The 17,010-nt window shown below is 35.8% G+C and overlaps 1 protein-coding gene across 1 annotated transcript; it reads left to right on the forward strand.

The window, feature by feature from the left end:
- The first annotated feature begins 6,036 nt into the window (after positions 1-6,036).
- LOC113513558 (aldo-keto reductase AKR2E4-like) lies at positions 6,037-16,646 on the forward strand. Its single transcript, XM_052901109.1, has 9 exons — positions 6,037-6,142; positions 6,905-7,006; positions 7,572-7,642; positions 8,600-8,699; positions 10,932-11,042; positions 11,675-11,845; positions 14,289-14,486; positions 14,946-15,054; positions 16,334-16,646. Exons 1-9 carry the CDS (start codon positions 6,062-6,064, stop codon positions 16,447-16,449), a joined length of 1,059 nt encoding a protein of 352 aa, XP_052757069.1. The 5' UTR covers positions 6,037-6,061; the 3' UTR covers positions 16,450-16,646.
- The last annotated feature ends 364 nt before the right edge of the window (positions 16,647-17,010 follow it).

Consider the following 17,010-nt stretch of genomic DNA (forward strand, 5'->3'; position numbering starts at 1 on the left):
TATTCCTATCCAATTAATCCCCGTCACATTTCTAAATGCAAAAGTTTGTAAGGATAGATGGATGTTTGTTAATTTTTCACGCAAAAACTACTTTTTCTTTTTTTTATTTATTTAATTATCATGCATAAATACATTAAAAAAAATTGGATTTTTTAGTACCACTTAAACCTCTTGGGATTGTATGTGATACTTTACATTTACTTAACGGGTATGAAAAAAAATTGGTACACGTATAGCTTATGACTTAACTAAGCATATATATTTTATGTAGTTACTGAGTCACGCGGGAAAGCCAACGAAATATGTAAATTATTAATATTTTAATATTAATAAGCATTTTAGTTGAACAGAACCTCAAACTATCATGAGTTCGCTGTTAAACATGGGTAATACGGATAACGGGGGGAGGGGGGGGATTGTTAGCAATGAAATTTGACAGCCACATTGCTAGCAAAATGTCTTATTAGGTCGACCTTTCACGTGGTTTCCCCTAGAAACCATCGTGAACAATTCTTGTTGAATTCGTCACGATGGGCTAACTGACCTACTTAATCCTCACCTACCTTCCTTCACTGGTGCCCCGCCGGTGTATACCGATAGCGCGGATGAGGTTTCCATTCCATTATCATCCATTAAAAAAAACCTTTTTCCGCCATCAATGTTTAAAAGAACTCAATATACGCTGGCGGGGTACCAGTGATAGATGATAGGTGAGGATAAAAAGGCAGTTCAGTTAGCCGATCGTGATGAATACACTTGAAATTCAGCACGATGGTTTCCAGGGAAGACCACAAAGAGGTCGACCTGTTAGGGTATATTATTAGCAATGGAACTGATAATCCGCATTACGACAAACCCTTCTTCCCCGGCGGAAAAAGGTTGTCACCCATTTCGATATCGCCCAAATTGGTCGGATTTTATTTTCGAATATGTTAAAAGTCTGTTGTCCAATATTTTTTTTTTTTTTGGATAACACACTTTTAACATACTCATTATTGGACCAGTATATAGATATTGTAACTGAAATATATAGATATAACTATATATATCTTACCAAATAGGCGACGTGCTGAAGAAGGGCCAAATTAAAAGTACCCGTAACCGGCGAGCGTGTATGAAAAGATTGATGAATGTGGAGGAAGCGAAAGAGGTCTGTTTGAATCGAAGCATTTGGCGTTCCATTGTTTCTGCCTACCCTAACGGGGGACAGGCGTGACAGATATGTATATATACGTATGTATTACTTACTTATATTCGCTACTTTCCGTTCTAGTGGACAAGTAGCGTCTAAACGCAGCACAGTGCAGACCATTAGCGCAGAAAAACGGGGGGAAAATAAGACTTTGTAGTCGTAAAACAAAGATAACGCGGAGAACGGACGGAGGCGCTTTAATTAAACATTTGTACGAGTCACTCTGTACGTCTGAGAGAACTCAGCGTCTCGGCGAGGCTGAGTTCTCATAATCAAGTTGAGCCGTCTACTGCAACTAATTTTTAGTAATATTATAAATGTTATCAACGCATGGGGGGTATCATGGGCGAAACAGTATACTCTGTTATGTCCACGGTACTGCTCATGTCTATAGGCGACGGTTACCACTTTCCACCAGGTGGGCCGTCAGCTTGTTTGCCATTCTAAGTTGTATAAAAAAAAAATGTGAAAGTGAGTTTGTTTGTTTGTTCATTATTTTATAGAGCCTTAACGAATCGACTATGTTAGAGAATGAGGATCTGACAGCTCCATTGCCAGCAATATACCCTGTCAGGTCGACCTCCACATGGTCCCCACTGGAAACCACCGTGCTGAATTCCAGGTGTATTCATCACGATGGACTAACTGACCTGCTTTTTCATTCTCACCTATCAACCCTCACTGGTGTGGGCGGAAAGGGATTGTTAGTAATGGAGACTGAGAATCCTATTGCTAGCAATATATTCAACCAGGTCGACCGCCTCGCGATTCTCCCTGGAAACTATCATGGTTAATTCCTGATGAATACATCATGATAGGCTAACTGGTCTGTTTTCATTCTCACCTATCACCCTTCACTGGTGCTCCGCCAGCGTATCCCATTAGCGCAGGCGGGCTTACCATACATACCATTCATTCCATACAAAACAAAAACGGCTTAATCAATTACTAAGGAGGTAGAGGAAGGGGGGGGAAGGGATTATTAGTAATGGGTTCTAACAATTCCATTGCTAGCAATGTACTCTGTGAGGTCGACCTCCACATGGTCCCCGTTGTAAACCATCGTGCTGAATTTCAGCATTACCATACCTATTTTAACGTCTATCATCCCTCACTGCTGGCATGGTATTATCATTTTTTTAAATTCCCATCATAATTAAAAAACGAACATAAATTTTAATAAAACAAATTGCTCTGTTAATATTCGTTGTTATTGTTTATCGAGTGATGTGAAAACGATTGAGAACAATTTAAACAAAATAGCCGAGTGTCTGTAACAGCTGTGGCTAACTCGGTTATTTTAATTGTTAACATTGCAATGCCCTTTCCCTCAATTAAAACTGTACATAGATACACAATTTGTCATAGACAATTTAATAAAACATATTTCTATGCGCAGTTACGTATCTATGGTAATGGAAGTGATTGAGGCCCTTTCGCGCGCTCGTTTGTGAAAAAAAAAAAGCAAATAAAAATCACTAACGGCTAATGAAGATGTGTATCAGAGCTTAATGACACGGTTGGACGTATCTAAAGCAGTATACCGAATCGTTTCCCGTCCAGTTTAGATAATTATCTTTTGCGCCAATTTGCTAGATAAGATCTTTGCAAGGTCAAAGTGGTACGTGTGGCGCCATCTAATATCGATTAGTCATAACTATATATGTTGCAATGCCATCTGTTATTGAGTAGCAGTATTACAAGTAATAAATAATGACAACAGATGGCATTATCAATACCTAATTTAATATACATTTTCAGTAAGTTTTCATAGATGGTGCGTATTTTAATTCACTAATTCTTAAAACGTAAACCAATGAATACATAACAAGGCAACAAACAAATAAGCATATTTTCATATTTATAATATTAATAAAAATTACTAGTTTAATAATATCAGACAGAGTAGGTATTAAATTTATTTAACAATTTTGAAAAATAAATCACTAACTTTAACCCGAAATTTTTAACGCGTAGATTTTGAAAGTACATAACGTGGGTAAACAAATCGAAATGGCCATTCACGTTGAAATAAACTTACATCAGGTATAAAAACTGGACAGACAGACATGCAGGAGCACACTGAATTTAATGGCAAAAAATACAAAAGTACAGAATAGAGAATTAGTGGGGCGAGGGGAGGGAAGAAGGGATTGTTAATAATGGAGATTAGCATGTAGGTTTGTTCGTCCTCACCTATCATCCCTCACTAGTGCCTCTACCTATTTACCCATTTACCGATTTACTTTATAGGATCACCAACATAAGATACAGCAAAGTATTTCACTTAATATAATTAATTAGTTATTAATTAATATAATTAATTAGTTATTAATTAATATAATTAATTAGTTATTAATTAATATAATTAATTAGTTATTAATTAATGTTATTAATTAGTAATTATTTTATATATTATTATTTAATATCTATTTAAAAATGCTTATTATTAAGTTTACTTAAATAAACATTATTTATTATTATTAACACATTAATATGTGTTACATATTAGTAAGGAAGTAAGAATAAGAATAATTCAAATTTATGAACAAAAAAATAATTTACTTACTATTATAAGTTTGTACCTAAATTGTCAACTGAAATCTAAATAATTTAATTACATATTAGTCTTTATATTTAGAGGCATAGTGTTCAAAATCGCATTGTAATAAAGCTCACATAGTATATATTAATTACAACACCGTCTCCTAGAGTAATGGAAATCAATTTTAGTAGATCACCTTGAAACTGATCAAGCTATTGGTATAAGTTGACTACTTCAATTATATCTCTCGTTATTAAAATATTTTACTATACAATATAAATACCCACTTTTTATTAATGAGGATGAGAATGGAATGGTAACCCCACCTGCGCTATCGGTATACGTTGACGAGGCACCGGTGAAGGATGATAGGTAACGATGAAAAGCTAGATCAGTTAGCCCATCGTGATGAAAACATCTGAAATCCAACACAATGGTTTCCAGATGGGACCACATGGAGGTCGACCTGCCAGAGTATATTACTAGCAATGAAAATGGTAGTCCACATTGCTAACAATTCCTTCCCCCCAGATACCCACTTTCTCGCCGTGCAGTCCCGGCATATAATAGGCCACCCCTTCCTTTCCCGTAGGTGTCGTAAAAGGCAACTAAAGGAAGGCGAGGGATGGGCAGCAGCGTCTCTCTTCAAACATCTCCAAAGCTTAACTGGGGTTGCCAATTCGCCTGCCAAGCATGGCAACTTCTGGCGAAACCCTCAAGGGAGAGGCTTATGTTCCGCAGTAGACAGTTAAAGGATGATATAAATGAATGAAAAAAACAGATACCCACTTAATTAAGAAATAAAGAGAAACTCAGGCACAAACTTATCGATGTAAATGTAAACGAAGTAATAAAAAGGAAAGGATTCCGAGACTTTTTTTTTTATACAACTTAGAATGACAAACAAGCTGACGGCCCACCTGATGGAAAGTGGTAACCGTCGCCTATAGACATGAGCAATGCCGTGGGCATAACAGAGTATACTGTTTCGCCCAATGATACCCCCCATGCGTTGCCATTCCTGAGGACTCAGGTGTTATTCCTCTGTACCCTGTCAATTCACGGTCAAAACCCAGTAAATTGGTCAAAGCATAGCGACTGAAGTGAAATTATAAAAACTAATAACTATCTACTAGCTGTGGCAAAAAGATAAATATTTTCCTATTTAAAAAAATAGTAAATACAATATTATATAAAAAAAAAACTGTCAGATATTGTCATTGAAAGTCCAAGAAACAAACACTGTGCACTCTACAAATAATAAGTAACAATTGAAGTTTCGAATCCGTCGAAAAGAGCCTCTAGAAGTGTTAAAAATCCCACATTACTTACTTATCATAACGGGAATTGTTTTACATAACCCGCCGAGTTCAAGAAGCCTCTCGCACTGCAAGCGCAATATTAACGGACTGGTATATTCACATCGGCGGGTTATAATAAACGAATCCAGAAGGCTTACCTACTTAAATGTTTTTCGAAATTTCGGAGCCAAACGAAACAAATTTGATGTTAAAATTACATAATACACGCCGTTTGGAAATATTAAAAATGTTAAAATATCGTTCCTTTGGACTTTTATGATAGGATGTATGACGAACGTAATGTTAAACTCCATTTATTGGTCCGATTTCGGTATAAACAAAAACACGAAGTTGAGTCCGAAATTTCGGAATTTCATTTCATGGTAGACCCGCTGTTAAAAATCATCTTGAACGGATGTTTTAACTTCCAGAAACTTAAAATAATAAATCATTTATATGATACTCTCCACAACATTTAAATAATTCAAATCATTAAGGTTTGGGGGGAAGGGATCGTTAATAATGGGATCTAACAGTCCCATTACTAACAATATGCCCTATCAGGTCGACCTCCACGTGGTTCCCCCTGGAAACCATTGTGAACAATTCTTGTGAAATTCATCACGATGGGTTAACTGACCTGCTTTTTCATCCTCAGCTGTCATCTATCACTGGTGCCCCGCCGGTGTATACCGATAGCGCAGGCGGGGTTACCATTCCAATATCATCCATAAAAAAAAAATCATTAAGGTGTAATCATCTATATTAACGTAATATTTGCTATTCCATTATCACTCATAAAAAAAAAATTTGTATGTACACAAATGATTTTATTTTTTACTACTTCGAACGATAAATATGATGTAGTCATATTATAATTTATATGTATTGAGATATTGCCTTCAATAATATACATTTTGAACCTAACACGTACGCAATAAGAATCAATTTTAATTATTAATAATTTAACAAAATACCAACATAACAAAATAGTATGCTGACCGCAATCCCGCGTCCATTTTAATGCGTACTTACTCAATAACAAGACGTAGTTACAAGATGTTCCTCTTTTGGTTAACTTTAACTATTTTATTCAGAAATGCGGTGAGTTTATTATTTATATATATATATATATATATATATATATATATATATATATATATATATTATATATATATATATGGCAAACAACTGACGGCCCACCTGATGGAAAGTGGTAACCTTCGCCTATAGACATGAGCAGTACCGTGGACGTAACAGAGTATACTGTTTCGCCCATGATAACCCCATGCGTTGCCATTCCTGAGGACTCAGGTGTTATTCCTCTGTACCCTGTAAATTCACGCCATATCCCTCCCTGCAAATGAAACACAGCCATGCAGACACAACTACTTGTGTGCTGTAAATAATGCAAATAAATTATATATTTATATTTATATATATATATATATATATATATATATATATATATATATATATATATATATATATATATATATATATATATATATATATATATATATATATATATATATATAGGTAGTTAATAATTGGGTTTAATGACTCTATTACTAACAATATACCCTCGGGCCGACCCCCACACGAATCCCCCTGAAAACCATCGTGGATAATTCTTGTGGAATTTACCACAATGGGATAACTGGCCTGCTATAATCTTCACCTACCATCCCTCACTGGTGCCCCGCCAGCGTTACCGATAGCGCTAGCGGGGTTACCATTCCATTATCACCCATTAAAAAAAACCGTTCACGAGTATGACGAACGAGTCAGCCATCGTTGCGTTCAACCATATTTTAAGCACCAACGATCCGGCCCACTACGCCGTAAATATTGTCTTTTTTTCAGTTATGTGATGAGAAAGATGGCGGCGTCGCGCCCAGGGTACTCCTGAACGATGGGAACACCATACCGTCGCTTGGTCTCGGAACATTCCTTGGTTTCGACGAAGTAAGTAACTTGACTTCAAAATTATAATATTTTTTATATATATTATAATAATATTATATATAAAACAAAGTTGCATCCCGTCTGTCTGTCCCTATGTATGCTTATATCTTTAAAACTACGCAACGGATTTTCATGCGGTTTTTTTAATAGATAGAGTGATTCAAGAGGAAGGTTTATATGTATAATACATGCATAATATTGTAGAGGAACACTGATAATTTTCGAGGTTTCTAATGTGATGGGGGGCTGGCGACGCTATTTAATATCAGCATTGCACCTGTGCGAAGCCGGGGCGGGTCGCTAGTTTTATTACAACTAAAAACTACGCACTATAAAAACAAATAAATGTCAATTTTGATATCTACAAATAAAGCAACATATATAACACCTGAGTCCTCAGGAATGGCAACGCATGCGGGGTATCATGGGCGAAACAGTATACTCTGTTATGTCCACGGTACTGCTCATGTCTATAGGCGACGGTTACCACTTTCCATCAGGTGGGTCGTCAGCTGGATTGCCATTCTAAGTTACATGAAAAAAATTACTTTACTTTTTTTATCAGAACGGCCAAAAAGCAGTTAAGGACGGCGAGGTTGAACGTCCAGTAACATGGGCTCTTCAAAGTGGATACAGGTTAGTGGTTCAAAATAAAAAAAAAAAAAAAATATTTAACCACTTAATGCGAGGGTTTTTCTGTGAAATGTGCTCAAGTGGCGCACTGTCGCACGCACTATGTGGCGGTCCTCCACCGTGCGTTTTTCAAGGCACTTTCTCCCACGCACAACCACTCTTTGGAATCAACTTCCAGCAGCAGTATTACCGAACCGATACGACAACATAACCTTCAAGAAAAGAGCATATTTCTTTTTAAAAGGCCGGCAGCACACCTTCAATGCCTCTAGTGTTGTGGGTGATCTTAGGCTGCGGTTGTCACTTACCATCAGGTGAGCCGCATACTCGTTTGCCCTCTGTGTTGTAGAAAAAAAACTAAATTCGAACAAGCGTACAATAAATATGCACTAAGCTCCAGATAAAAATATAAACACAATATTTATAAGTGAGTTATTGAAGTCGCTGGCGGAAGACCCAAAAAGAAACCAATTTTATAAATATAACTAAATTTAATTCTAAAATTAATTGTTACAACAATAAAAGTGTCTTCAGATCGATGTGTGATCCGTAAGTGAAGTTATATCGAATCAAACATAAAGGAAATAGGTATTTTTGCTGCGGGAATTGAAATGCTGTCTCGACGCAGGTGTCTTTCTCGGTAGCGCACCTTCTTGCGTCATGCTTGGTGGTCCGATCCGATCGCCGTTGAGGGTGTGTCGTAATACTTGATAGGTATCTACTATAACAAGTGGCAAAAGGTACCCGGGACAGCGCAAATCGGAACACATTTGATGCGCGAGAGGGTCTCGTTCGAGATACTTAAACCTTCTTTGCATAATGGTGGAAATTTCCATCATAACATTGAATGCCTAAAAATTATATAAAAGAAAAAGTTCACAGTTCTACACTAATGGGAGACAGGCGTGACAGATATGTATGTATGTATGTATGTATGTATATTTATTCATTTAATTTTAGAATGTTGGACACAGCGGCCGCGTATTTAAACGAGGAACAAATAGGGAATGCAATACGCAAGTCGTCGATACCCAGGGAAAACATTTTTGTCGTCACCAAGGTACGTAATTTAAAGTTATTTTATATAAAAAAAAAAAAACTTTTTCCCCTGCTTTTTTGTGAATTCTAGAAGTAGGAAAACAAATTAAATATTTTTTTTTAATGGATGATAATGGTATGGTAACCCCGCCTGCGTTATCGGTATATACCTACGCAGAAATCTTCAACTGTTTCTTAGAAACAGCAATCTGTCAATCAATCTTAACACTAGTTAGATAGATAGATAGATACTCTTTATTGTTTCCTCCAAAAGATTACAATAGTAAACTTATTATAAATATAAACAATTACAAGAAATAATCACAATGAGAAAACAATAGGCGACCTTATCGCTAAGAGAGATCTCTTGGAGGCAACCTTTGGATGGAGAGGGGTAATTATAAACAATTTGGTGGGAGGCACGATGAGAAATTTTGTTAGTTCTAAATATGGGAGATGTGATACATATAATAATATAAAAAGATAGATAGAAATACGAACAACAAACACTAGATTTAAATACAAACTTGCTGTTCCGAAGTAACGTTTAAACAAAGTTAATAGGTCTTTTATGGGAATGGGCATTAAATGTTATTTAAATTTAAAACTATATTATTAAAAAACAATTATTGAACAAAGCCTACATACATACCTACATATCTGTCACGCCTGTCTCCCATTACGGTAGGCAGAAACAATGGAACGCCAAATGCTTCGATTCAAACAGACCTCTTTCGCTTCCTGCACATTAATCAATCTTTTCATACACGCTCGCCGGTTACGGGTACTTTTAATCTGGCCCTTCTTCTTCTCTTATTGAACAAAGCCTATTACATACTAAACGATTACTTGAATGACAAACGTGCATGGTGTTAGTGGATCATGCGCGGGCTTCTAACGACCGTGTAATTTTAGACATAGTACATTTAAACAAATACACATAATGTTAACAGAGATTTAAAAGAGTAGCTGTTGAGTTTGTCGCGGGCTCTTCACAACAGATAACAACTTTCCGAACTCTGCAGTAGATTAAAAAAAATTACGATTTAAAAGTGCTTGTAAACAAGTATATTTGAATAAAGATGATTCGAAACGGAATTTGATTAGACCATTTTAAAAGCTCCACCGACAAGAGCGCAGCTCTTAAATAGGATAGATAGAATTTTTTCTTTATACAACTTAGAATGGCAAACAAGCTGACTGCCCACCTGATGGAAAGTGGTAACCGTCGCCTATAGACATGAGCAGTACCGTGGACATAACAGAGTATACTGTTTCGCCCGTGATACTCCCCATGCGTTGCCATTCCTGTGGACTCAGGTGTTATTCCTCTGTATCCAGTAAATTCACGCCATATCCCACTCTTCAAACCGAAACACAGCCATGCAAACACGACTGCTTCACGGTTGAAACACGAATGGGACATTCCCATTCGTGTTTCAACCGTGAAGCAATCGACTTTTGTACAAAGACAAAATACATATTAGATTTTAAATTAGATCTTCAGGAATACAACTGTGAGAACTGCTTTTGATTTGGTGCAAATGTTTGGGTATGATGCCGGAAAAAACATACAAATAAACAAAATTGAAAAAAAAAACACCCCTATAATAGTTTTATTTTTTGATGGGTGAAAATGGTATGGTAACCCCGCCTGCGCTAACGGGATACGCTGGCGGAGCACCATATATATATATATATATATATATATATATATATATATATAGTTATATATATATATATATCTTCCATGTACAGACAGCGACCAGTTACAATTTTTTATATATATATATATTATATATATATATATATATATATATATATATATATATATATATATATATATATATATATATATATATATATAATGATGCGTTACAAAATTTAATGAACTGGGGTGAATAGGACAATAAGGGCCAATGGCTAGCGCTGAAATAATATCACGCGATTTACAGAAGCCCCAATTGGCTAAACTATCTGACTTAGAAAATGAAGTAATATTTGAAAATTGAATAAATGAATGAGTATAGTTTATTTGCATTATACAATATAGGAAATAAGCGAGACAATTTACAAACACAACGATACAATTGTATAAGTACAGTGAGGCGGTCTTATTGCTGAGAGCAATCTTTACAAGACAACCTTAAGGTAACGGACTAATTGTTGTACAAGTAGGTATGATAGTGCTTTATAATTAAAAAAGCATCTTTTGCAAAAATTTTATACTTACTCATGTAAACTCATGTTTCAGTTAGCGTCCAACAAACAAAGAGATGTCGTGTCTGCCATCAAGGAATCGCTGTCACGTCTGAATCTAACTTACGTGGATTTATACCTAATACACAATCCTGTCGCTTTCAAGGTAATAAAAATCTGTAACCCGTTAACATACAGTTTATAATCGTCTGCATGTGTAACTCTATAATTTAATTGATGATAATGGAATGGTAACCCCGTCTGCGCTAATTGTATCTATACACCGGCGGGACACCAGTAAGGGATGATAGGTGACGATGTAAAGGTAAGTCAGTTAGCCCATCGTGGTGAATATATCTGGATTTCAGCACGATGGTTTCCAGGGAGGACCGCGGGGAAGTCGACCCAACAAGGTGTATTGCTAGTAATGGGTCTACTAATCCCCATTATTAACAATCCTTTCTCCCCCCAACTCTGTGGATTACCTCTATCCCATTCGTGTTTCAACCGTGAAGCAGTTGTGTTTGCATGGCTGTGTTTCGGTTTGCAGGGTGGGATATGGCGTTAATTTACTGGGCACAGAGGAATAACACCCGAGTCCTCAGGAATGGCAACGCATGGGAGGTATTATGGGCGAAACAGTATACTCTGTTATGTCCATGGTACTGCTCATGTCTATAGGCGACAGTTACCATCTTTCTTTCAGAGGGCCGTCAGCTTGTTTGCCATTCTAAGTCTAATAAACAAAATAAAAAAATAAGACAAACGATCCACTGAACTTTTTTTTTTTATTTCCAGCCAGACCATAGTGGATTCGACGTCATAGACTATTTAGACACGTGGAAGGGAATGGAAGAGACGCAACGTTTAGGTCTAACCAAGTCTATAGGTCTGTCTAACTTCAATATCAGTCAGATTGAAAGGGTTCTAGCCAATTGTGTGATAAAGCCATCTGTTTTACAGGTGGAGGTGAGTAAAATTGAGTTAAAAGCGAAAACATAATGAAGTTTTTTTTTTTAAATGGATGATAATGGAATGGTAACCCCACCCGCGCTATCGGTATACACCGGCGGAGCACCAGTGAAGGACGATAGGTGAGGATGAAGCAGGTCAGTTAGCCCATCGTGACGAATTCAACAAGAATTGTTCACGATGGTTTCCAGGTGGAACCACGTGGAGGTCGACCTAATAAGGTATACTGGTACAACATCATAGTTATATGTCAAAAACAAATTGGAAATTTGAATATACCAATAACATTGTATGCAGGGAGCCTGATATTTTCCAACAATCCTTGCAATGTTACATAAAGGCTGCCAATTTGTTACTTTCAAATTTATGGCTGTTATTCTTTTAATGTTTCTAATATCGAATGTTATGCAGGACCTCTAGACAAGTGGCAAGCGAATCCGTCGATGGAATCGACATCGCTAGCGAGTCCGTGAGATAGAATGAGATAGCAACGCCGGATGACTCATTCCAATTTACAGACTAAGTCCTTGCTAGCTAAAAACGGCGCTGATAGGCGAGGAGGGCAGCGACAATAATGAAATAATATTAAGAGAGAGGCTTACCAATATATTTTCTTAAGACGTACACACTACATACAATATGTCAATCAGATAGAAAAACAAAATAGGTATCAAAAAGACATATTCATAATATAAAAATATAATTCTAAAAAAGGTAAACTTGTATGAAAGGAGGTCTGTCGCCAACACTAGCGATGTCGATTCCATCGACGAATTCGCTTGCCACTTGTCTAGAGGCAATGAGCAGTTGTCGGAGTGCAAATTTAATGCTGTTTTATGTAATATTTATTTTATTAATGTATTAATTTATAATCTGTTGCCTTTGCTATAAATAAATAAATAAATTTATAAATATTTTTGGTAGATTATAAAAAAAAATTACCGTGTAGTCCCGGCGTAGAATAGGCCACCTATTCCTTGCCCGTAGGTATTGTAAGAGGCGATTAAGGGAACTGGTCGAGGGATGGGCAGCAGCGTTCCTCTTGAAACATTATCAAAGCCGAATATGGGCTTATAGGCTTACCGAATATGCTGAATATGGGCCGTTACCATAAAAGGGGTTTTGCCAATAGTTGTCACGTTTGACAGGCGGATTGGCAAACGAAGTTAGGCTTTTAGTGATATTTTAACCCTTCTTTGCATGATTTTTTTTATTAGTGAAAAAATCAAAGTGATATAATTCATGTTCAAAATTAAAGGTAAAAATGGTTAAAAAATAAATTTGACAGCTATGTTTTTTTTTTCTGCAATGGACATTAAAAAGGTGTCCAGACACGATCAACTTAAAGTGAACTTGTTCTTTTATATAATTTTTGTGCATTCAATGTTATGATGGAAATTTCTACTATTTTGCAAAGAAGGATTAAGAGGGACGCTGCTGTCCTTCTCTTGACCACAAGTTCCCCTAGTCGCCTCTTACGACACCCATGGGAAAAGAAGGATTGGTCCCTTCTATGCCGGGACCACATGGCGTTTTTTACTTTAATGCAATAACTACCGGTTAAACGTACGTGTAATTAAATCAAAAAAGCTCAACTAGTTGTTTTTCTCGACTGACTATATTAGTTTTTTTTTATATTTTTATTTTTTATTATTTATATATGTATTCTTTTATCTCTTTCTACTTTGTATGTCTATTGTTGTTTGTGTGCTGTAAGTAATGCAAACTTTTTTTTTTTTATACAACTTAGAACGCCAAACAAGCTGACGGCCCACCTGATGGAAAGTGGTAACCGTCACCTATAAACATGAGCAGTACCATGTACATAACAGAGTATACTGTTTCGCCCATGATACCCCCCCATGCGTTGCCATTCCTGAGGACTCAGGTGTTATTCCTCTGTACCCTGTAAATTCACTGCCATATCCCACCCTTCAAACCGAAACACAGCCATGCAAACACAACTGCTTCGCGGTTGAAACACAAATGGGACAGAGGTACCCAACCAATCGACTTTTGTACAAAGTCTCCCTCTGGTTATAAATGATAATAATAAATTATCTATCTATCTATCTAGTTTTGGTATATATTTTATACCTAATAGATTTACAGTGAGAATTCTTAATTTAATTTAATTTAATACTTTATTGTACACATTAGTTATAAAAATATGACAGAGGTAAACAAATGTACAGCGGCGAGCCTAACTCTGATAGAGTTCTCTTCCAGCAACACCCAAAGTGGAAAGGAGCATCAACGTCAGCGGATACAGCAGTGTAAAATTTTTAAACAGCTAATATAAAATTAATTACATTATATTTTATCGTACAAATACACATATACATATACATAAATATATACTTACATCTATACATATACCTACACATACATACAATATACCTACATATATAAATAAATAAATATAATAATTTACTTCCAGGTCAATCTAAATCTAGCTCAAAATAAATTAATAGACTTCTGCAAAGCACATAACATTGCGGTTATGGCATACACACCGTTCGGTGCGCTGTTCGATGCCGGCGACGTACCGCCACCGCCGCGGGTCAACGACCCCATACTTATCAAAATGGCGGACAGATACAATAAAACAACACCGCAAATTGTTTTGAGATATTTGGTAAGTTTGTTTGGTTATTGATTGTTAAGAACTTCCTTGCTTCAATGGCAGGCGATCCTGCATCCCAGCATATATATATATATATATATATATATATATATATATATATATATATATATATATATATATATATATATATAGATTATAACAAACACACTGTGTTTATGCCGTTTCCGTAAAACGCTAACCGCTTCCTGGAAAAGACTTCTGAATGAAGACAAAAAAATTGTCAGAAATGGTACTATGAGTTTTTTTTTTTTTATACAAATTAAAATGGCAAACAAGCTGACGGCCCACCTGATGGAAAGTGGTAACCGTCGCCTATAGACACGAGCAGTACCATGGACATAACAGAGTATACTGTTCCATTCTGTTTACGGTTGAAACACGAATGGGACAGAGGTGGTCAAGCAATCGACTTTCGTATAAAGTCGCCCTCTGTTTTTTTCTTTATTACAGGTCCAAAGAGGTGTTATACCTATACCCAAATCAGTAAATAAGGAACGGATCGAACAAAACATTGACGTGTTTGACTTCGCATTGACTGCTGAAGATATGGAGACATTAGGTAAGATATAGATAGATAGATAGATAGATAGATACACTTTTTATTTACGCCATTTATGACACACGTAAATTTACAAATGAGTTTATACAATCAAATTATTTACACTTTTTAAAATATACAACAAAATATGAAAATATGTTTCCGCCATGTGCGTAGCAGTGACCCAAACAGGCTACAGCTCAGTGATAATTTTGCTTAAAAGCAAAGCACTGATTTTTTTTTTAAATGGATGATAATGGAATGGTAACCCCACCCGCGCTATCGGTATACACCGGCGGGGCACCAGTGGAGGACGATAGGTGAGGATGAAGCAGGTCAGTTAGCCCATCGTGACGAATTCAACAAGAATTGTTCACGATGGTTTCCAGGGGGAACCACGTGGAGGTCGACCTAATAAGGCGTATTGCTAGCAATGGGGCTGTCAAACTCCATTGCTAACAATCCTTTTCCCCCCGCTTTTTTTATATTATATTTATCAATATTAGTGAATCACAATCTGGACTCGACTCACTAGGCTCTGAGCTTAGAAGATTAAAAAAAATATATTAAATCGTTATTATCTGGCAATGATTGTCACTTGCCATCAAGAAGGCCGTCAGCTCATTTGCCTTTTTGTTGTTGCGTAAAAAATTAAACAGAAAAAAAAGTTATTAGGTATTTATAGTCTGTCACGACCATAGACTAAGTCATAAACTCTAAAAACAAGGAATTACATAGAAGGAATGATCAAATAAAAAACTGTAAATCATATGGTCGCCTCCTTTCCTTTCCTCCTCCTTTTATGCAAATATAATTAGTGAAAAGAGGACGAAAGGTGTATCTTTCGTCAGTTTATCAGTTGCTATTTTTTCGATTCCTAACAGGTTACTGCATTAAAATATGTTGTTTTTTTATGCAACGTAGAATACCCCCCATGCGTTGCCATTCCTGAGGACTCAGATGTTATTTTTTTATTTTTTTTTATTTATTTAACAAAGTATGTATATATATATATATATATATATATATAAAAATATATATATAAATATATATATATATATATATATATATGTTTATATTTATTCCTCTGTACCCTGTAAATTCACTGCCATATCCCACCCTTCAAACCGAAACACAGCCATGCGAACACAACTGCTTCACGGTAGAAACACGAATGGGACAGAGGTGCTCAAGCAAACGACTTTTGTACAAAGTCTCCCTCTGGTATGTGTATGGTATCTGGTATGTGTGCCTTTGATACTTTTAACAATAATAAAACATATTTTATATTTATTTCTAGGCAAATTCAACAAGGATTATCGCACTGTACATCCTAGCTTTTGGCAGGAACACCCGTATTACCCATTTGAGAAGGTCGACAAGCCCGCACCAGACTTGTTCAAGCCGAAAAATTGATTTTACTATACACAAGCTTATATAAATCTTTACAAAGGTGGCGCCACTGTACCACAACATAATTAACAGACAGCAGAATATAGTCATTAAAAATATATAGGCAAAAAGTCACTTAAATATTGGTAGTTATTAATTTATTCCCAATTAAAAAAGGCAAAGGAACTAAACCATACAGCCTGATCTTTAGAGAGCGAGTTGTCAGTGTGTCATGGAAATAATTTTTTTTAATTTTTTTCCCGCCTACAGGCTAAAGCATAGATAACTTTTGTTTACATTATAACACATTGGCGCCACTATCGGAATAAATTGGAAGTAAATTTCTTTATTCTTGAGTGTTAAGATAATATACAGTCACTTCTTGCAATTTTTTTACAAATATTTTTTTCCTTATTTTTTTAATGAATCTCAAATAATTTTCAAATCTGATAAAATTATATTAAATAAATAAAATTTTATTAGGCTTTTGTTATAAAATTTGCTTTTAAGTGTTTTTTTTTTTTTATTAATTATGATTCCTTACGAAAAATTAAAATATTTTTTATATTTAATACTTCCTTCCAT

The sequence above is a fragment of the Galleria mellonella genome, unplaced genomic scaffold, assembly GCF_026898425.1.
Source record: "Galleria mellonella isolate WM207_F2 unplaced genomic scaffold, CSIRO_AGI_GalMel_v1 utg746, whole genome shotgun sequence".
Classification (NCBI taxonomy): Eukaryota; Metazoa; Arthropoda; class Insecta; order Lepidoptera; family Pyralidae; genus Galleria; species Galleria mellonella.